The sequence below is a fragment of the Anabrus simplex genome, chromosome 1, assembly GCF_040414725.1.
Source record: "Anabrus simplex isolate iqAnaSimp1 chromosome 1, ASM4041472v1, whole genome shotgun sequence".
NCBI classification, from domain to species: domain Eukaryota; kingdom Metazoa; phylum Arthropoda; class Insecta; order Orthoptera; family Tettigoniidae; genus Anabrus; species Anabrus simplex.
The window spans coordinates 244,650,796-244,675,319 of record NC_090265.1 but is presented as its reverse complement, the minus strand read 5'-3'; the positions used below and the strand labels follow the sequence as shown (position 1 = coordinate 244,675,319).

General features: G+C 38.6%; 1 protein-coding gene across 1 annotated transcript in view; it reads right to left on the bottom strand.

The window, feature by feature from the left end:
* Positions 1 to 24,524, bottom strand: part of Agps (alkyldihydroxyacetonephosphate synthase) — a 285,528-nt gene that overhangs the window by 36,868 nt on the left and 224,136 nt on the right. Inside the window, exon 10 of the mRNA XM_067159073.2 lies at positions 16,139 to 16,269. Coding sequence (XP_067015174.2) covers positions 16,139 to 16,269 — 131 coding nt within the window. The remainder of the gene's footprint in view (positions 1 to 16,138; positions 16,270 to 24,524) is intronic.

The following is a 24,524-nucleotide window of genomic DNA, read 5'->3' as shown; positions in this document are numbered from 1 at the left end:
TCAGTATTATTGACTTTTTGTCTGATTCATCTTGTTCTAATGTTATTGAAGGTACATACACCTCAGAAAAAGTGAAGAGGATGTCACACAAGGAAGATTTGAGTTGTTCTTTCCTAAATCCTTCAGAGAGTGAACCTAGTACTGAGAGAAAAGTCGGCGACATTCCATTAACTGAAAAATTCCACACAGTTGAAGTGTATGTGCACGAATCTTCCCATGATTTTGAAGAAACTACATCTGACCATAACACAACTGGAAAAATGTCAGTGGGCAAAACAAAAACGGTTCCGTCTCAGCGATGTGTATAATGGCTTTGCAAGATTCTGAAATGCTGCAGACTACTGATCATAAATTCTTAGTCCCTGGCCATACCCATATGGAATGTGATTGTGATCACAGTATGATAGAAAAACTGGGTACTCCGGTTTTCCCTGTCATCTTTCATTCCAGCAACACTCTCCATCATCATTTCATATCATTTATCAGTCATTAATATCACCTTGGGAGTGGTGACCCCATTGTATTAATAGCCTATGTCTAGTTCATTCATTACATCCCTGACCTGGTCAAAGACTGGAAAACAGGTTGTAGGTAGGTTTTCATATGATAGAAAAAGCAAAGTAGTAGTTCAATGGAAATACAGATCACCCTAACAACTGGGCCCAACTGATTAGGTAGTCCACCAAGAATAAGCCTTTTATCATTAAAAAAAAAATGAACTGGGAAGAATTTTAGGTTTTCTCAGCGCTTTTGCGAGATCTTCTGCAACACAAGAAAGTAAACAAAAATGGAGGTAGTCTCAACTGGAGAGAAGTAAAATGGTTGCATGTTGATAAAAGTGACATATTATATTATATTATATCATTATAAAACAAAACTTGATGTCAGTGAATTTGTACAGGTCCGTTTATGAGGTGGGGTAAGTGTGCCACCCTAAACCCACCTGCAAATTCAATTGCAAGTTATGAATCTCATTCCGTATTGACGGTTATCACTTTACAAAAGAAAATATTTATAAAATCCTCCTATCAATACAATTCAAGTCATCTGTTAGATGAAACAAAGTCTATACATGTTTCAGCCTAATCTCAAGGCCATCTTCAGTAGTAAAACAATTGTTACATAATATACAAACAAATTAAAAAACGTAATGATGTGAAGTGACAGTGATCATGATAAGTGAGTTAAAAACACATTGAGGTGCAAAGTCCTCTCGTCTAATAGATCTTGCTGGCTGTTAAATAAAACATTACGCTGAGGAGTGTAGTGAGACCGTCAATACTACGAATAAAACGTGTAACATCTGTAATGAGAAAAAAGGAATGTATGAGTGGATGAAGAACAAGTTAAAAATGATGTACGAAAAGAAAACTCATATGACTTACTTGTAACTAAAAGTTGTCGTCTCGAATGGAGATGACCTTGTCGGTCTCAAGTCACATTGACAACTAAGCCTGTGTGTGGCTTACTGTGTATCTGTGTCGATGTGGTTGGGAGGGGTAATGGAGGGGGAGGGGCAGGGAGGGAGGGACGTTGTGATTCGCGGAAGGAGGGTGGAAGGGCGGGTCTTGTTCTAGAATGTCGGTAGTGAAACTCTTTTTTATTAATGAACTGTTCGCAGATGAGCGGGACAAAGGTTTCCAATAAAATATTTTTCTTTTCGTTGATTTCATTTAAGTTATAGACGGGATTGTTATATTGGTCGATATCTATATATATATATTCTCTAGTATATTAAGTAAGGGACCTTTCTGTTCGTAATGCAGGATCTTTAAATCTTGATCAATTGTTGTGTATTTATGATTTTTCTCTCTACAATGTTCGCTCATGGCTGAGTAGCGATTATACTTTAGGGCATTAAGATGTTCGGAGTATCTTACATTGAAACTGCGGCCTGTTTGCCCAATATACGTTGAAAGACATGATTGGTATTTTAATTGGTATATTCCAGAGTTAGAAAATTTTTTGCTGTTGACAGTATGAGAATTAAAAAACATTTTTGTATTGGTGTGAACGGTCTTGAAAGCTACTTTTAACTTGTGCTTTTTAAAGATGTTTGAAATAGGATATATATTATTATTATTATTATTATTATTATTATTATTATTATTATTATTAAAGGTAATGTGGTGAACTTCTCTTTATGGGAAGATTGTTTTTCTAAGGTGGTCTTGGGTCTATTTCTAAATTTATTGAGAATTTTATTCACAAAAGCTTTACTGAAACCATTACCATCGGCTATTGCACAAATGGTGTTGATTTCCTTTCTAAAATTCTTACGGGATAAAGGAACATTTAGAGCTCTGAAAATCATACTATTGTAAGCTGTCTTCTTCTGTGTCCCTGGGTGTAGAGAAGTTTGATGGATTGTGTTTACTGTGTGAGTGGGCTTCCTGTAAGTATTAAAAGAAATGGTTTTATTCTGATTGCGAGTAATAGTTAAATCGAGATAATTAAGGGAATTGTTGTTCTCGGATTCTATCGTAAACTTTATGTGTGGATCCAGGTTATTAAGTAATTCAAGAACGGTGTTGCTGTCAGTAATGTGAGAATCCAGGATAATAAAAGTATCATCCACATACCGAGTCCAATGTTTGATCCCATTAATTTTACCTATAATGTGAGTGTATTCGAGGAAATCTACGTAAATATCAGCGAGGATTCCCGAGGCCGGTGACCCCATAGGAAGCCCCTTCTGTTGGTATATGATGATGTTAAAAGTAAAGAAGCCATTATTTAATGTAAACTTGAGAATCTGAATAAACTCTTCTATCTCCCCTATAGTCAATTTACTGAATTTGGAAAGATTGTTTTTTACTAACAGATGACTTGAATTGTATTGATAGGAGGATTTTATAAATATTTTCTTTTGTAAAGTGATAACCGTCAATATGGAATGAGATTCATAACTTGCAATGGTAACGCCATCCAGGCTAGTAAGAAAGCAAACCTATATTGTAATTTGAAGATAAAGGTTGCCAAATTAGGTAAAGATTTATGTTTTTTAAGAAAATGCTTAACTAATGACGTCACACCTAATTTCTTAAAATTTACGAAGAAAACTCATAGAGACACGGCTAAAACCCGTGCGACTCAACGAAAAACGGATAAAATTTGGATAAGAGAGGAAATTAAATTCCTTCAAAAGAAAAAAGCTCTTCTTAACAATAATCTTTACGACACTCATTTAGAAGTTTCGACCTTATTATGTCCTCTCGGATGGACTTCTTTTCAGGCTCACGTCACCAATAGACTCGATAAAGTTTTATCGAAAAAACAAAGCACTCTTGACAAGAAGTGGAATAACTTAATAAAAGCTTCCCATAATACCCCAAACACGCAGAATCACGCGGAATCGAACGTTTTTCACCCGCCGGTAGTGAACCTCAGTCAAGTTGACCTTGATCCTAAGGACCTCAAGATATTAAATAAGGGACCAAAACATAACTGGGACACGTCCTTCAACCACGACGATTTAATCATTACGTTGGCTGAATCTGAATTGGTGATTAATAGGTTACCTACAGACGTTCAAAATGAGGTTAGATATGAAGTTAAGCGAAAGTTATTTACATCTTTCGATCAGAAACATACCGGTTCTGGCAAACCCAATAAAGAACAAGTCACCAACATACGCAATCTAAAAAAGAAAATTAAAGATAACGATTTAATAGTAACTAAAGCAGATAAAGGTAATGCTACTGTGGTTATGGAGAAAAGTGACTACGTAAATAAAGCACAATTCTTCTTTACTAATAATAACTTTAACGCAGTAAAAAAAGATCCTACCAATAGAATACAAAGAGAGCTGAAAGCTTTAATTAAGAATTTTTTTATTTTTGTTTAATGACGTAGAAAAATCAAAACTGATCATCATGAATCCCAAGTTACCTACGGCGAAAGCGTTACCGAAGATTCACAAGGCGGATGTCCCCATAAGGCCCGTTATTAACTTCAGAAGTAGTCCGACGTATAAAATATCCCAATTTATTCACAATTTTCTTAAAACACATTATTCCTTTCAAGCTAACACGTCAGTTAAAAATTCCCTGGAATTCTGCAATAGAATTAAAAATCTCACGTTACCGAAACATTACACCCTTCACTCTTTTGACATAGAAAATATGTACGCGAATGTACCCGTCAATAAAACCATCGAAATAGTAAAAAACAATCTTTCCAAATTCAGTAAATTGACTATAGGGGAGATAGAAGAGTTTATTCAGATTCTCAAGTTTACATTAAATAATGGCTTCTTTACTTTTAACAACATCATATACCAACAGAAGGGGCTTCCTATGGGGTCACCGGCCTCGGGAATCCTCGCTGATATTTACGTAGATTTCCTCGAATACACTCACATTATAGGTAAAATTAATGGGATCAAACATTGGACTCGGTATGTGGATGATACTTTTATTATCCTGGATTCTCACATTACTGACAGCAACACTGTTCTTGAATTACTTAATAACCTGGATCCACACATAAAGTTTACGATAGAATCCGAGAACAACAATTCCCTTAATTATCTCGATTTAACTATTACTCGCAATCAGAATAAAACCATTTCTTTTAATATTTACAGGAAGCCCACTCACACAGTAAACACAATCCATCAAACTTCTCTACACCCAGGGACACAGAAGAAGACAGCTTACAATAGTATGATTTTCAGAGCTCTTAATGTTCCTTTATCCCGTAAGAATTTTAGAAAGGAAATCAACACCATTTGTGCAATAGCCGAAGGTAATGGTTTCAGTAAAGCTTTCGTGAATAAAATTCTCAATAAATTTAGAAATAGACCCAAGACCACCTTAGAAAAACAATCTTCCCATAAAGAGAAGTTCACCACATTACCTTTAATAATAATAATAATAATAATAATAATAATAATAATAATAATAATAATAATAATAATAATATATATCCTATTTCAAACATCTTTAAAAAGCACAAGTTAAAAGTAGCTTTCAAGACCGTTCACACCAATACAAAAATGTTTTTTAATTCTCATACTGTCAACAGCAAAAAATTTTCTAACTCTGGAATATACCAATTAAAATGCCAATCATGTCTTTCAACGTATATTGGGCAAACAGGCCGCAGTTTCAATGTAAGATACTCCGAACATCTTAATGCCCTAAAGTATAATCGCTACTCAGCCATGAGCGAACATTGTAGAGAGAAAAATCATAAATACACAACAATTGATCAAGATTTAAAGATCCTGCATTACGAACAGAAAGGTCCCTTACTTAATATACTAGAGAATATATATATATAGATATCGACCAATATAACAATCCCGTCTATAACTTAAATGAAATCAACGAAAAGAAAAATATTTTATTGGAAACCTTTGTCCCGCTCATCTGCGAACAGTTCATTAATAAAAAAGAGTTTCACTACCGACATTCTAGAACAAGACCCGCCCTTCCACCCTCCTTCCGCGAATCACAACGTCCCTCCCTCCCTGCCCCTCCCCCTCCATTACCCCTCCCAACCACATCGACACAGATACACAGTAAGCCACACACAGGCTTAGTTGTCAATGTGACTTGAGACCGACAAGGTCATCTCCATTCGAGACGACAACTTTTAGTTACAAGTAAGTCATATGAGTTTTCTTTTCGTACATCATTTTTAACTTGTTCTTCATCCACTCATACATTCCTTTTTTCTCATTACAGATGTTACACGTTTTATTCGTAGTATTGACGGTCTCACTACACTCCTCAGCGTAATGTTTTATTTAACAGCCAGCAAGATCTATTAGACGAGAGGACTTTGCACCTCAATGTGTTTTTAACTCACTTATCATGATCACTGTCACTTCACATCATTACGTTTTTTAATTTGTTTGTATATTATGTAACAATTGTTTTACTACTGAAGATGGCCTTGAGATTAGGCTGAAACATGTATAGACTTTGTTTCATCTAACAGATGACTTGAATTGTATTGATAGGAGGATTTTATAAATATTTTCTTTTGTAAAGTGCAAATTCAATGGTCCAGTTCCCATCTCTAACGAAAGGATAAAAGATTTAATGGATCTCCTCCAATTTATCTTGCCAGTTTTCCGCAACTTCTACAAGGAGATTCCCTTGGCAAGCACAGTAAGAGACTTGCACCCCGACACCCTCAATGATGAACACAATGTTGTGTTAACAATCTTCTTGTCAATGAAATGTGACATTTTGTGAGGTGAACTCTCACTCATGAACAAATTACGAGTAGGTTATGTAAATAATATTTGTATTATTAGTGGACATGATATTGTTCATTATTAATAATAAAAGTAATTCATATCCATATTATTGTGCAGCATTCCATGTGTATGTTCAGTCCTCAGCCCTAATGCTGGTTGGATACTCAACAGCTCTGCCATCAGCTGTCATAGATGGTCTAGGCACCACTGAAGAAGCGTACTAGGGAAATGAGGAGTGACGTAGTTTCCCATTGCTTTCCTCACCGAGCCAGAGTTGCTATTACAAGTCCACTGAAATGCATGCACCAACCAACCATATGAGCAACAATTTCACACCATTCATAGCAGGGACTGGCTGCATAAGGAATGGCATTACTAGCATCGCTCATACCTCAGTCACCTTCATACTGTCAAAGCCAAGGATAAGACTGAGACAGGTCAATGAAAGTAACAAAATTGATCTAGCCTATACCAGAAGACATAGTGCACTGTAAATACTAGGTCCCGCCAGCAAAGGCATATGATTATATTGCTGAACATAAATACAGTGAGTAAAAATAGTATTTGCAAACACCAGTAGTTGTAGTGTTATTGTATGAAGATTTATGAAAAAGTAAATACTAGGTCCCGCCAGGAAAGGCATATGATTATATTGCTGAACATAAATACAGTGAGTAAAAATAGTATTTGCAAACACCAGTAGTTGTAGTGTCATTGTATGAAGATTTATGAAAAGATAATTTTACAAAAAATCAAGAACAAGATAGATTCACAATTAAGAGAACAACAAGGATTTAGACCAGGAAGATCAACTATTGATGCCATATTTACAACTAGACAAGTAGTAGAAAAGAAATGGGAATTTGGGAAGGACATCACAGTTGCATTCATAGACATACAAAAGGCTTATGACACTGTTAGAAGAGCAGAGATATGGCAAGGTCTGCATAGAATGGAATTGTTGAGATAAATGCAATTCAGAATTAGAAACATGTATAACACATGTCTGAACTGTGTTATAATAGATGGCAAAAAATCAAAATGTTTTAGAACAGAGAGAAGTTCAACAAGAAAGTGTACTTTCACCAGTGCTCTTTTATAGTAATGGACAATGTAACCGATTTCCAGTGGTTACACGGTACACAGTTAAGAAAGAGGAAAATAAATCAAATTACACGGTACTAAAAAACTTAACACACAATAAACATGGGATGGACTATGCCAATACGCACAAATAAATATCAGGTTCGACAACTTGACAACTATCATAAGGAACGTGGAACGGGTCTGGGCAATCCTACCGGGGCCACAGAGATACGAAGGTTGCGGGTTTCCAGAAGTATCAACGGTGATCTTTGATTCAAGATATTATTTTCAAAATGAACGTTACAAAGTAAGTTTCAAACAAAATTCATCTATCCAAACAATCTAGTTACATAATTTATGAATATAAGATTATATGTTGTTTGACAAGAGCTTTGCTATTAGGCCAAGAGGTTGATTAAGTATATCTTAGCATAATCCAAGTTCTACAATACAATTTTGAAGGTAAGAGGAAACACAAGATACAAATACAACATTTAAATGGAAGTTAACGTGCTTTCTAAGATGTCTGAGAAACATAATGGAAATAGGGGGAAATCAGAACTTGGGGCAGAGGCCAGTTCACCTTGCTCCCACACCAAGAACATTTCTGATGCGGGGCAGCGGAAAAACTAGCGTGCATCAAGTGACACAGAAGTACTAGAATCAAACCCCGAGGGAAATGAGATTAATCTACAAATTACATGCTTAGCAAAACTAGGAAAGGGAAATGCCTCAAAAGCAAACAGGCAGGCCCAGCTGCAAAGCTAAGGCATCTGAAGTAACTAAGTGGTGAGTCTGGGCGAGCAAGGCAAACTCCTATGTGAAAATGCAAGCAGACATTAAATATAAATTAAAGTGGAACAGAGATCAAGAGTGCTTACCCAAGGTAGCCCATCCCGGGAGGGAGGATTCACCGATGTGCGTCAAAACCTTGAACTGACGAGAGAACGAAAGGCCATGAAATCCTGCCTCGCTCACTTAAAAAGGGGAGTCTGGCCTAGGTGTGATTACCGAGTGACTAATCAGAGCACAGGAGCTTGCCTATCACCACCCAGATCCGCCAATCATAACCCTTTATCCAGTCGCGATGTTTTGACTATGTTCCAGAATTGGTAAGGACATATTTCTAGAATCAACAGGGGCCAACACACCCTGTTCTAAAAGTCCTACCCAATATCACAAAACAATCTAGTGGTTACTTAGGTAGATAAATGGAATACAACTAAAATATACCACAATATTTTACACCATACAGGTTAGGTAGCTAAATGGAATACAAATAAAATATTCTACCATAACATTCCACATCATACAGTAAACATTCCTTAAAAAGATTTACAAATAAAATATTCTACAACAACATTCCACATCACACAGTAAATATTCCTTAAAAATGGACTCTGCATAGAAGAAGAAGAAGAAGAAGAAGAAGAATGCAGCTAAATGTTTTCTTGTGATCATAAATTTAAAAATTTACAATGTTTTTAGCGAATGATAAGGAAAGTTTGGTTTTGTTAAACGAGGACTAGGATATAGAACCTGAGTGTGAAAGTATTGAACATGACAGTGATGTTGCTTGTGATATGCGGGAAAATGTATGCCATAATGTTACTGATGGTGGGTTTGTGTGGCAAGACGTGGACAATTACAGAGGGCAAAGGGAAATATTCACGGCAGATTATGGGGCTGAAAACGCTGCAAAGAATGACTATATTTGTAAGTAGTACAGGAGATATTATAAGTAGAATTTTGTAAACAATATAAATTTATTAAGGATGAGCTGTGTGTTTAATAGAAAACATTGTTAGCGTAAATTGTATAATATTGTATTATAGGAAAATTTTCTTCTCTTGTTAATTTAATATTTAGTGCTTGACAATAATGTATTTTAGTGTACCATTTGCCACCGAGGTAGACACCTCATTTGCAAATAAAGAGATTTTGATTTGATTTGAAGAACTGCTTATATCCTGTGAAAATTTTTCGGTAGTTTTTTGCTGTCGATTTTGTTAAGATAGTAGTAAAACAAGCAGGTACTTATGCTCATCATCACATGCGGTCACACGGCATGTTATTTCCATTCTGATCGAGGGTAGATGAATGAGTACCAGTTACTGGGGAGGAAATGTATGCAGTTTTTGCACTGGATATAGTAATGAGCATAGTACAGAAACCAATACTGAGATTTTATTTCTTAAAATACTGGGTACTAGCTATTCCTATATTAGGTCCAGTCATTTCTCTTGTTTGATTTGAAAGCATTACAAGATTCCTCCACTTCATTTACCTTAGGTAATTCCAGTAACTTAATGCCGTTTGTGTGTTTATGCATTAACCACTTGACGTATGTTGACGGATCTCTCCGTCCTGGCTCCCGACTGCACTCCGGTACAAAGACGGATCTCTCCGTCCGCGCGTAGTGTTTATTTCTGGACCCGCTTCAAGCTGGTTTCCTTTGTGAAAGGATTTGATATTAGGAAGTTAACCTCTTGACAGATCGAAGCACTGTTTTATTCCACTGATGTATTCGATAAACACTTCTGTGCAGTTATTCTGTGGAAAGAATAACCTGTATCTTAGCAACCTCATCGTAAGCAAAATCACGGCTGCCTCCAAGTTGAGTGACAAAGCTATTATAAGGGAATTTTTAGAAGAGTGTGACAATGATATAGAAACAAGCGATGAAGAATTTAGTGGAAATGAAGGTAGTGAAAGTAGTTTGTGTGACAATGACGTGAATTCTGGTAGGGGTGAAAAAGTGCTGTTTTGCGTCAAATATGTCACTACATCCTCCCACAACTGATTCCACACCAACGGCTTCTAATTAAATTTTACATGATAGGGAATGGAACTGGGAGCACGTAAGTAATACTCCAGAGTATCATTCATGCATTGCAACTGGTGAAATAAATACTGTTGTTCAAAGGCACCTAGGACAATGCCCGAACGAACTGCAGGTTGTGAACAAATTTCTAACAGCAGACTCTTGGGAACATCTAATCAATGAGACAAATGCTTATGCAAATAAATGTCTTGTATCAGCTGCAACAATATAAATAGGATAGTGTCATGAAATGGAACACTGGTTTCCAGTATCTGTGGATGAAATGAAGGCCAGATTACCTTGAAGTGGTAAAGTATGATGGAAAAGAGAAGTTCAGACCCAAGCTTGTTGTTGACTGCAACTGTGGAATGGGTGGTGTTGATTCCCATGACCAGAGACTCGCATCATTCCCCTTGATGAGGAAGTATGTAAAAGGATACAAAAAAATATACTTCTACATGCTAGACATGACACTTCTAAATTCCAACATCATTCATCGCCTCCTCAACCCTGAGAAGAAGCGAGTAGGCTTCACCAGCTTCCGGATCAATTTGGCCGAACAGCTGTTGGCAAGTGTGACCTTGCCTGACTATCCAAAATGAGGACACTCAAGCCCTGGGGTACACCAATGAGACTTAAGGGAAGGCACTGGGGATATTTTCCAACCAAAGCACCCCCAACAACGAAGAAAGTTATCCCATTGCGGAGATGCAAAGTCTGTGTGACACGGGGTCTGCAGAAGGTATCTTCATTTGAATGCCACTGGTGCAAGGTGGCGCTGCACGTACATGACTTTTTTCTGATCTACCGTACACGTAAAGACTTCACAAAGTACATCTGACAGTAGTTTGAATATTTCCTCTCATTAAGTTGCTGTAAAGCATGCTTTTTCAGTGTCTGTGATAATATCATGTAAAGTAATGAAAATAAATGGTTCACCAAGGCATAAATAAATTCAGTTAAATGGTATGTGAATGGGTTAATAAACTGAAAATTTTGGTAAAATTCATTGACCATTTGCCAGTTATGTTGAATGAACTAAAAGCCTGCACTCATAGCACGCTTGGTGCTATACTCCTCCCACAGCACAGGGTAGTCAGGTAGTGAAAGTCATCCCACGCTGAAAGGTTAAAAGAACATCAGATTCTATCACAACACACTCTGACCTAGCGTTTCATTATTTTATTTTATATTCAATAATTTATTTTATATTTAAAATTGGGGACATTATAATCATCATCATCATCGTCATCATTTTACAGTACAAGTTTCCTGGGTACTGTTGGCGAGCCTATTCCATTCTGTCTTACTGAGATACGTTCTGTTGTTAATGACGTCCTCCAGTGTCCTTCCCTGATCTGCAATGTCCATCTTTATGATGTCCATCCAGTGGGTTCTTAGTCTTCCCACCATCCGTTTCCCTGCCACATGTCTCTCCAAGTTAATATAAGCTGTCCTTGTTGGCTCCATCCTCATAACATGCCCAAACCACCTCAGTCTGGACATGCTGACCCGATCTAACAATGATGTAACAATCCCAGTTTCCTTCCTAACCACATCATTCCTTAACTTGTCCAGTTTGGACCTAAGAACATTTCAGATGCCTGCAACCTTGATGAGTATTTCTTAGTGAGAGTGCAGGTTTCAGTACCATAGGTTAAGATTGGTGTGAAGTACTAATTGAACATCACCAACTTTGATAATGTTAGTACTTTGGGATCCCAGAGTAGTGTTCGTACTTGCTGGTAAAAGTGAGAGCTCTTCTGCACTCTATTTGCCACCTCCTTTGTGGCTACTGTATCTCGAGATATTACACTACTGATTTCTGGTGGATGGTTTCCTAGCATGATGTTCGCTGGTCGTCCCTCTCTGTTTATTGTCATCACTACAGTTTTGAATTCACTTATCTTAAGACTGAACTCCTGGAACTTAACCTTCCATTCATCGAGTCTCGACTATACTTGTTCCTCAGTTTCTCCCCAGATTATAACATCAGCGAAGGCCACTGCATTTAGTTCACCAGTGGTTTTCTTAATGTTCTTCATTATGTCATCCATGATGGTGATAAACAATAATGGGGATGGTGCACTGTCTTGCTGGACTTCACTTTCAGTCTTCAACCAGGATGAATGTCCATCACCCAATCACACATAGCTGGTACAGTTCTCATACAGCATCTGAACTTTCCTCACCAGTCCCTCTGGCACACTCCTTTTTCTCAGGCATTCCCACATCTCTCTTGCAATGCTGTCATATGCCTTCTCACTGTCAAGGAAAACCATAAACAGATCTTTACCTTTTTTCCCAATATTTTTCCATTAACCTACGGACACTGAAGATTAGGTCTGTTGTAGACCTGTTAAGCCTGAAGCCATACTGTTGTTCTTCAAACTGTGGCTCTAAGATGACTCGCAATCTGCTCTCCAAGATTTTCTTAAGAATCTTAAGCCCATGAGAAAGGAGTGTTATTCCCCGGTAGTTGCAGCATTTTCGGCGATTTCCTTTCTTAAACAGGGGGATAATGACACCCTTGCTCCAATCAGTACGTATCTTGCCATCTTTCCAAACTGCATTAAGCACTCTGTGTAGCCACTGTAAACCCTGTAAACATTATAAAAAGGACCTATTGTCTGTGCAATTGGACATAATAAAATGGACATTTAATTGTGGACATTATAAAAAGGACCTATCGTCTCTGTTTCAATATTTGCTTCCAAGACATTAAGTCCATTGAAACCATGTCCATATGACTTATGCCCTCTAATAGTTTATGTCCACATTTTATGCGTGACCATATTTTTGAGTCTATGGCTTTTATGTCCACTTTCATTTATGTCCATTTTTTTATGCCTACTTTGATTTAATACTACATCAGCAGTATTCTTAGCTTCATGTTTCATTGTTTATCAAAATTATGGAAACAGCTACCATCTTTCCTCTATGGATGAAGCAAAATTTATCCAGTGTAGAAAACCTTTCCTATTTTATAAAAGGTTTTGTTATCATTCATACAGCAATAATGGGCAAAAGAGATAGTGCAGATGTGAAAAGAGAGATGTGTGAAATGCAAGATGTTATACAAACAGGAATGCAGAGAATGGCCTACACATCTTTAAAGAAGGTAATCATATGCACATTGCAAACCCGGCCAAAAATCGCATTAAAGATATAGTCGTTCAAGTGAAACGCAGGGCTGAAAATCACCCAAACGAACCATCTCAAGATACTGTTATTCAGGAACTATCTGAAATAGAAGATGAAGAGGTGTTCATGTTACTGCCTTATAGAATGACAATGGTACAGATGGTGAATAGGAAACAGAATGTCAGACGTCTACCCTTCTCAAGAGATTTACATGATTGTATGTTCTTGGTCCATACGATAAAACTTTGGGACGAGCACAACTTTTACAGTTCGATTCCAGATTAAATGATCCACGTAGAGTAGCAATATTCTTTACAGATGAAGCACGTTTGCATCTAACTAGAAGCAACACCATCTATGCTGACAGTACTTTTAAGTCTGTTCCAACTATTTTTTTTATCAATTATACATAATTCATGGTATTGTACAAGGACAAGCGTTTTCCCTTAGTTTACTGTCTCTGCACAACAAAAGATGAACATTGTTACTGAATTATATACTGTATTTCACAACCTTAAATTGAAAGCTGGAGAAAGTAACCTGAATTCAGCACCGTCTTCAATTCTTATGGACTTTGAGTTGGCTGCAATAAATGCTGCATCAGCTGAGTTTCCTCTTGCTGCCATCAAAGAGTGTCTTTTTCTCTTTTGCCAGTCTATCTGGAGAAATGATGTTAGCATGGGCCTGATAAATGCATATTCTGATTGATGAGATAACCGTATAAGAAATGACATTCTACAGCTAATGTAAATTCCATTTGTACCACTGGAATATGATTTAATGTTATACTGTATGTTTCTGCCTCATTTTGATATACACATTACTATAACTGTACTTTTGGTGTTTGCTTGGTGTAAATAATTCAGCTCACTTCTTAAAATTTGCTATTACTTTTCGAAATGAAGTGAAACCATGCTATAATACACACAAGCAAATATATTTCATGTAAATATGCCGTAAGTCAATAAGAATACACAGAGGCTAAGTATACAAACCGTACCTAAGAAAAGCCAAGACAAGACAAGGTTAGGTTAGTTAAGTTGGTAATGAAATTTCCTTCCATTTCAACTGAATTGATTTTTATAGAGGAGGTAAAGTTGCTTTCCTTTTTGGAGTTCTTGCAGATTTTTCTCGCGTCTTATAGATCCTAACTGAACTCTACACATACAAATTGGACGAAATAAGACCGTGTTAACAAAATGCTGCGTTTGTCATTGAACACCAACTACCTTATTAAATGCATTATTTGATCATGCCACAATTCTACTTAGCTGGTATTACCCACACAGATTTACAATCCTACAGGAAAAGAAAATTTGCTTTACTTATATCTGTAAATGTAACACTACTGATTTCCACAATACGGCAGTGGCAGTATGTTAATCTCGCAAGTCACGAAAAAATCATGACTACATAGTGCCAACCTGCAAGATTAACAGTAACTGTATGACGAGTAGCGACACTGATTGCCTGCGTTTCGCCCTCGTGTGCTAAGTTAGGCTCATCAGTTGGGACTTAGCACACCACCCAAGACGCAAGGCTAGTGCATACCGTGGAGGCCACTGCATAGGCTACTTGAAGCCAATAGCTCTCATAGTGCATTGGCACTGCTGGTGGCTTCAAGTAGCCTATGCAGTGGCCTCCACGGTATGCACTAGCCTTGCGTCTTGGGTGGTGTGCTAAGTCCCAACTGATGAGCCTAACTTAGCACACGAGGGCGAAACGCAGGCAACCAAGAATGAGTTAGCTGGAAAATTGATAATGTCCAATAACGGACCATTATATTGGTATTATAAATTTACTCATTCGGGACAAATATTTTAAATTCCCTTTGGGAATCAACATCTGTATTATATAGTGACACTGAATCGAACCGAACAGAAAATAAATCTCTAGTATCAGTATTAACAGGGGAGAAACGGTAAGGTTGTATCCTTAGTGTATAAGCTTACATGACAGGGACTACACAAGAAGTCTCTAATAAAAAATAATAAAAAATAAATTTACCGGTATAATATGAAGACCATTAAATGCTCATTAAGGAACCCTTGCATTTAAAAAAAATAATAATAACAACAACAACAACAACAAGGGAACACTAGGAGTAAAGCACTTTAAGGGGAAGTGCTGCATGTCATTACCCTGACCAGGGTATGGGGCGTGATGTAATGGAGAGAAAGCGGACTGGCAGCCATGAAACAGTAACGGTTTTTTAAACACCCCGCATTGTATGCTGGAGATGAGACAAAGCAGGACTTCATTAAGGTAAGTGGCAAATTTCAAATTCCTGGGTTTTTGCACAGAAATAAACAAATATTTCCAAATATTGATTGTGACTTGATATAATCTAACCATGTTCTTTTAAGAACAAGACAAGCCTTCTTCTTCTTCTACCACTTTTTCCACACCAGTGGGGTTGAGGGTGCGAACTGTGTTGCACAAGTGGATTCGGCCCTGTTTCATGGCCGGATGCCCTTCCTGATGCCAGCCCTATATCTCTATTGCGTGTTTCTGTGGTGGTTGGTTTGAATATGAAGAGCAGAGTGTTGGGACAGACACATTCACCCAGTCCCCAAGCCAGAAGAATTAATCAGAAGTAATTAAAATCCCTGACCTGGCTGGGAATCGAACCCGGGAGCCACTGAACCGAAGGGCAGCAGGCTGACCATTAAGCCAACGAGTCGGACATATCATCAGTCTGAATTATAATTATCACATTCTTGTATTAGTTACATTTTGTTACAAAGAATAATTTAAGGCCTAAAAGCCAGTTTGTTTTATCATCTGAAAATTCTTTACCAACTGAAAATGGGTCCAAAAATATTATTCTAAGGTAAAATTCTCCACAGTCAAATTGGAAAGTAACTCACTCTGATATAAGCTATGACGAATGTTAGCATGTAGCCTCTTTCTCCATTGGTCTCACCAGCAGGAACACCACCATACTGAGAAGCAATATTATAGATTTTTCTCTCCTGTAACTCAACATCCTTCTTTTCACCTGAGAAGTAAGGTAAAATATAAATGATTCAATGTACAATATATAAAACCTTAAAATGTCATAAGTTTATCAAATATATTTTTATAAATATGATGCCATTTTCCTGTTTATATAAGGTAAGGTAATTTTGCGATACCTTTAGTTTTCAACCCGCGAGGAGTCACGTCCTGAGTGTAACGTCAGGAGTCGCGTAGGGTCGTTTCGACCAGAAATCAAGAAAACACCAAATGCTTACTTAACACGCTATTTATTGTTACAATAATATAAGATAATACTATTTAAACACAGACAAACACTTTTTAGCATAATAATTATAATAATGAGATTGCCTTTTGCTGATGAAATTGAAAATAAAAATTCAAGTTTTGTTTATGAAAAATACTTTTAAAATTTGGTTTAATTTCATTTAACATTCATCTAGACAATGCTCCTACACCCTCTGCTCAACAATAATGATAACAGTGCACTTTCCGCATTATAAATAAGTCTACGCCATGAGTCGTGTATGGTTGAATAGAACAAGAGACAGGTAACGTGAGGAATCGTGTGCGAACTAAAAGACTGGATAGCCAGCTTGTCACTCACTGAAAGAGTGGAGAGGGATAACAGTGGTGTGACAAAAGCGTGGATGAGTCCAGTGAAAGGTACTGAGCGGAAGGAACCATGTTTGTAGAAGGACTGATCAAAATGAAGAGAAATGGTTGAAACGACGGGACGCGACCCCTCACGGGTTAATACTTGTTCACATAACAAGTGCTTTTAACGGTTCTACTGGAATAAGAGATTGTGTGGGTTACCACATTTTCACCATAGCATTATTAGTAAAATAATTTTTATGTTTCATGATAGGGGCATTTGCTTTCAGGTAATTTCATGAATGGGAAAATTCCTTTAACAAAAGAATTTTATTACAAAAATCTTCTTTAAAACAATCAATACATCACACAAATTCTGTTAATTGCAACTAAGTAGCTTGAGGGAACTCTTTAATCATTGTTATTAGTCATTTTTAGAAACACTGTAATTGTTATTCAGGCCAACAATATTAATAGCATGTACACAAACAATGAGTCATGTAGAACAAAATCAACAATGGATATAAACAAAAGGGTAAGTGAAACCAGTAAAAAAGGGTAATAATTATTAGAGATGCATGGACATTTGCAATATTATATAGAAGAGATAAGTTAGGAAACATACAAATGATTTCTTAATATATGTATGGAGGCTTTAAGGGCTAACGAAGGCCTAGTTTTCTGCTGATACTAACTAAGAATTTTGGGATGGTCCCTTTGGTTCCTATTAGTAACCAATCAACTTCAATTTTGTCGAGGTGATACTTCTGTTTGTAGTACACTATGTGATCAAAAGTATCCGGACAACCCCAAAAACATACGTTTTTCATCTTAGGTGCATTGTGCTGCCACCTACTGCCAGGTAATCCATAGCAGCGACCTCAGTAGTCATTCAACATCATGAGAGAGCAGAATGGGGCACTCTACGGAACTCACGGACTTCGAACGTGGTCAGGTGATTGGGTGTCACTTGTGTCAGAAGTCTGTACGCGAGATTTCCACACTCCTAAACATCCCTAGGTCCACTGTTTCTGATGTGATAGTGAAGTGGAAACATGAAGGGACACATACAGCAGGAAAGTGTACAGGCCAACCTCGTCTGTTGACTGACAGAGACCGCCGACAGTTGAAGAGGGTCGTCAAGTGTAATAGGCAGGCATCTATCCAGACCATCACAGAGGAATTCCAAACTGCATCAGGATCCACTCCAAGTACTATGGCAGTTCGGCGAGAGGTGAGAAAACTTGGATTTCATGGTTGAGTGGCTGCCCATAAGCCACACATCACGCAGGTCAATGCCAAATGACACCTCGCTTGGTGTAAGGAGCGTAAACATTGGACGATTGAACAGTGGAAAAACGTTGTGTGGAGTGACGAATCATGGTACACAATGTGGCGATTCGATGGCAGGGTGTGGGTATGGCAAATGCCCGGTGAACGTCATATGACAGCGTGTGTAGTGCCAAAAGTAAAATTTGGAGGCGGTGGTGTTATGGTCTGGTCATGCTTTTCATGGAGGGGGCTTGCACCCCTTGTTGTTTTGAGAGGCAATATCACAGCACAGGCCTACATTGATGTTTTAAGCACCTTCTTGCTTCCCACCGTTGAAGAGCACTTCAGGGATGGCGATTGCATCTTTTAACGCCTGTTAATAATGCACGGCCTGTGGCGGAGTGGTTACACGACAATAACATCCCTGTAATGGACTGGCCTGCACAGAGTCCCGACCTGAATCCTACAGAACACCTTTGGGATATTTTGGAACGCCGACTTTGTGCCAGGCCTCACCGACTGACATAGCTACCTCTCCTCAGTGCAGCACTCCGTGAAGAATGGGCTACCATTCCCCAGACAACCTTCCAGCACCTGATTGAACGTATGCCTGCGAGAGTGGAAGCTGTCATCAAGGCTAATGGTGGGCCAACACCATATTGAATTCCAGCATTACCAATGGAGGGCGCCACGAACTTGTACGTCACGTTCAGCCAGGTGTCCAGATACTTTTGATCACATAGTGTATTATAATTTTTTTCCCCTCTGAACATTTCCAGGCTAGTTTGAGTTTGTCTCAAATCTGACTTCTTCCTAAGCATTGTCTGGTTGACGTCTTATATGGCATAGCATAAGACAGTACAAACACTGTGCTCATTTAATAACATAGTCTTACACACTTCTTTGGATGACACATATATAAAATTCCAAGTCTTCATCATTGTTGCCTTTCAGTTTTTTGGATTTTGTCTTCTTGATATGTTTTGCTTTGTGCTGGCTTCTGCTAAAACTGAAGGCCACCACCACCACCACCACCACCACCACCACCAGGCAGAGAAAGGAGATTCTTCATGACAGACTTGGTGACTTGAGACACAGAACTATTTGGTATAGACTTGTGCAATAGCTGCTTGTATAAATAATATGAGAATAAGTTGATAGTAATTTGAGAGTAAGTATAATAAATAAATATGGCGGACTGTCAACAGTTCATATGTTGATTGCAGAGCAAGAAAGTATCAAAACCACAGCATTATATTTTGTGCTGTGTTTATGAAAAGTGGATACACAAGGGATGCAATAATTTACCAAATGAACACTCAAATGTCCTCCTCTAGCATCAAAAATTACTATTTATGGTCCATCCGTCACTTTTCTTCTTTCTAATCGAGAAGAAATTACCCAAATAATTGCAGGATTGTGATAAAGTGCGTATAACATTCAAATGTCTGCGATGTGTAGGCCTAAACTCAAAACTGGATGACAACAACAGGGCTAATAATGGCAACAAACTAGACAATTTAATCATTAAAATTGACTCTCTAGCTTACGAAACTAAGGAACTGATAACTAAAGTTGATCAAGTACTCAAAGAAAATATGATAAAAAAAGGACTCAATGAACTTCATGAGCAAATTGTTTGAAGAACGAAATTGTTTTAGCCAAACAACAAAAGAATTGGATTAGCTTGAAAGAAAGCACGGAAAGCTCTTCTAAGGAAGTTGAGTTCCTCCAACTTGAAATAGAAGAACTGAAACAATGCCAGGGAAGAAATAACGTTTAGATACACAGGATTCTGGAAAACAGATGAATATCTCTGCAACATAACCTCTAAGGTTGCACCAGTCTAGGGAGTCAAGATTAACATGGAAAGTATTGATGCAATCCACTGACTCCCGCAATGATTTGGGTAATTTCTTCTTGATCAGGAAGAAGAGAACTGAAGGACGGACCATAAATAGTAATCTTTGATGCTGGAGAAGGACAGCTGAGTAAGGACCGCGCGAGTTGGCTGTGCGCGGCTGCGAGCTTGCATCCGAGAGATAGTGGGTTCGAATCCCACTGTTGGCAGCCCAAAAGATGGTTTTCCATGGTTTCCTATTTTTACACCAGGCAAATGCTGGGGCTGTAACTTAATTAAGGCGACGGCCGCTTCCCTCCAACTCCTAGGCCTTTCCTATCCCATTGTCACCATAAGACCTATCTGTGTCAGTGTGACATAAAGCCACTAGCAAAAAATCAGTAAGGACTCAAAATATTCACAATAATAGTCATGAATTTTCAAAATAAGATTTCCATTTTCGTCCTTGAAACATAGCAAAAGGTACTGATAGCTAGTATGTTCATATTTGAAAGTATGGTAATAATAGCAAGTATTGTTTCTCGTGAAGGTTTCTTTCCATAAACACATTTTGGTTTATGGATCACTTTAGCAGTCAGTTTATAATGGATAAGGAATTCTTTAATTTTTCCTGTCTCATTCCAGCTATTCCAGACCTGAGGAAGCTTTTCTGAGAGCTTCATCAGACTGTTCAGTTCACCATGTGTATTTCCTATCCATGCTAAATTGATCGTTGCAGTAACATCATCCTGAACCTTCTCAGAAATGTCTTCCCAGCAGTGTAATTCTAAAGGCTCAAACTCTTTCTAGTAATCACAAATGACAGTTTGATTTATCTTGAGTTTGTTGATCTGAAATCTGCAGATCTTCTGCGTTTCAGGTCGGATTTTCTACTTTGATACAAACTGCACTCTAACCTTAGGTTAGATAACAGTTCAAATCAATATTAGTACCTCTTATTACTTTCTAAATTCTGCATCTCATGGAAACTGCAGTGGGAGATGGCATATGGCCTATCCGATGTTCACCAGTCAGTTCAGTTAGAGGGTCTGAGGACTTTTTTGAAGAGGGTGGTCATAATTTTAAGGTTCATCTGCTTTAGGCAATAGTTTGACTGAAGTATCGGTATTAGTAGGGTGACCAAACATCTCTTTTATGAAGACATGTCCCCCTTTTTAGACCATTGTCTGGGGGTCCGGGTTGAAAAAAATGTTCTTTTTCAGTGAATCTGCTTGGTTTGGAGTTTTTCTACTTCGTTTTTACAAGCATTCTTCATTACACAACAGCATCGTCTATATTGTATTATGTATATAGAAATGTGATTATGGATATACAGTACCTGCAAATATTCTATGCATGCCTTGTATTGTGATAACAGACGGTATTTACCACTCTGTATACTTTATGCTTCTCTCTCAGCAATACCCCATCAGAACACTGCTATGTTAACGTGTGACAGCTGACAATGTGACAAGCAACAGGAGATGACCAGGATATGAAAGAAGCCTGTTTTAATCGTTGCTGAAAAATTATATTAATTGTTGTGATGTTGAAAAATGGAAATTGAAGTTGTGAAATCTTTTGATCAGTTCTGCAATTTCAAACTATTCTTGAATGAGTGTAGTAATGACTGAATTTAACAAGTTACCTTGTAGTCAGACATGGGCAAAGTATTTCAATTCACGTAAGTCAGCTGATTGTAGTTCAAGAGTTATTAAAACTTGCAGAATACTTTCTTTTTTCTGTACCAAGACACAATGCAAATGTAGAAAGACTCTTTATGTTGATCTCAGCACAATGAACTGATAAATAGGAGCTGTTTCAGAGTAGAATCTGTGAATATCCTCTTAATGGTTCAATATAATATAAAGGAATTTACATGTGCATCTTTTTATAAGTATATGTTAGACACACCAAAACTCCTGAAGGGAACTAAAGGAGGAATTACACCTACCGAGTGCTGGGCCGAGTTATTCGCTTTGTTACTCATCCAAGAAACTTACTGAAGAGTAGAGGAGATCACATGTGGAAGAGACAGTGGACGAATCAGTTCAGTGAGGTTAGTTTAAAGAGTACGGTAAACATGGTTCCGCGGTGGACGAAAATGTGAAAAATTAAGAGTTTTCAAACACTATTGCAACTTAATATCTGCAATAATAGACAAAATTGAGATGAAATGAGTAATAATAGAAAACAACTATGGACAAGATCATGGCTATCAATAAGAGATAATAGAGCAGGAACTTTTAACGTTGTTTTACTACTCCATTTAGCCATTTTTACTGAATAAATTGAATCAAAGAGCGCCAGACAATACAAGAAAATTCCTACACAATTGACTTGACTGATTATACCGACAGAGTGAAGAACGAGTGAAGCGCCAAGGTGAGTGGGCAGGTGGTGGGGGTACTTTGGCCGATTAGTTGGGGCATATTGCTATCCACAGTCTGGCCCTAATCACTCGCTCGCTACTAGGTCGAGCACTCGGCCGAATGCATTGTCTCGGCTCAGTACTCATTAGGTGTAATTCCAACTCTAATCTTCAGAAAAGTACCAGCAAGGTGTGTAAATAAATTTCATTGTTTGAGAATTGTGTAAGAATTTACTGTTTGTTTATATATTCAAAAATTCACTCTCAAAGGAGGATTTTTGTCCTCTTTTTCCTGGCATTGTCTTTTTAAATTTTTAAAAAATCTATTTGCATCTGGTCACCCTAACTATTAGGAAGTCAGTCTGTGGTGAGGTTTTCATTCTACCTAACACCCTTAAAGACACTGAAGTACACTTGAAATCAATATAATGTTACCCAAAACAAGGTAATTTGACAGTAAATGAAAGATTAAAGTTAATTAGATTTCCATTTAGGCAGAACTGTTATACAAGGTTTAGGAATAATTCTTGAGACTTGAAATGTTGTAATGGTTATAGCGTCCGCCATGCCAACTTGCTATGGGCCGAGCTCGTCACCCATCGCCCCACCCCCCTTACGCTCGACTGCGCCAATCGCGAGTAACACTTCTATCCGTGGTCGCGCCGCATGGGACGACGGAAATTACTTGTCTATTAATCTGAAGTCTTCCATCTCGCGAGGTTCCTGGATCCATCGAGCATCCGGACGATTCTAGAAGGGCCAGCGCAGGTATATAAGAGAGGAAGACCTGCCTGCAGTCAGTGAGAGACAGAGTGAGTGAGTGAGTGAGTGAGTGAGTGAGTGAGAGCGAGATTGAGTTCGCTGGAGCGCAGTCAGTGATGGCCTGGGAGAGTGCAGCCTGATGGAGTATCTGCCTGTTGGAGCCGAGGACTCGTTCCTGTTTCCCCAACGTCGTGTGTGTGAGTTCCTTGGGGCCGGCTGCTGGAGAAGAACCTTGGGTGTTCTGGAGCAGTGCGAAGGGAACACTGGGTGCCGACGTGTGCAGACTGCGAACAGGGTTTGACAGACTGAGTGAACAGCGGATATTATCCCGACCTGCAAGACTGACGTGTAGTTTGTGGGCAGTGACAGCGCTAACGAGTGTGACTGTGTGGCTGAGAGAGTGTATTGTAAATAATAAAAAACTGTGTAATGTGAGAAACTAAGAGAGAGCGCGAACCGTGTAAGTGTGTAACCGTGTACTTGTGTAAGTTGTAAGCTCGGCTATCGTGTGTGTGTGTGTAAATCTGTAATTGTAGTGCTTAGTTAATAAATCTTAGAAATGGGCCAACACGTTACAACTGGCGTCAGAAGTGGGATGGACAAGTGTGTGAAACTGGTGGATAACTCTAACGTTAAAACTGGTGTCAGAATCGAGTACCTGGTAGCGTATTTTGTAGCCGGCAGAAATTTCTATGAGTGAAATGAATTCCGAACAGCTCTAGATTTTTCCAAGTTTTGTGAACTTGAAAACAAAATCTTATCTACCTATGGCGAACTCGTCAGTGAACTGAGATCTTAACGGAGTTCTATCCTGGACCAGCTGTAAACAGATTTAAGTGAACGGAAGAGTGAGCAGTTAAAGTCAGAAAACGAAGTGCGCTCTCTCGAAACCGAGGTCGACAATGATGAAGTGCGGGACAACAACGAACTGGACGAGAAGCGGTCCGAAGAGATGCTCGCGGTTGTGGAGTCCAGAGTTCGAGGCCCAGCGGTGGAAGTGAGTGCCCTGCGTGCGGAAACAATGGCTGCGGAGACGCGAATGAATCCTGCTAGCAGCGACGGCAGCTCCACCATCGTGAAGTTGGAAACCCTACAGGACGACGGGATTACTTTCAAGAGAACATGCCAGACCCAGTTCGAGACCGGATCGACGTCCAAGAAGAGTGCCGAATACCCGATCGCCGGACTACGTGTACACAAGATGACAGTACAACGCAGCCCCCAGCCAAGTTCGACCTACGAGGAGGTTGTAGGAGTGCTCGACGTACGCTGCGGTGTCCACCAACCGAGAGCCAGCTACCGAGTCTAACTGCAGGAGGACTCAGCGCACAGATATAACGCCGCGGGAATTTGACGCCGAGATCGAGCGACTAGGTGACGTGATTGTGGAAGAGTTATTCCGAGGTGACACCAAACTCGAGGCGGCTGACGCTTG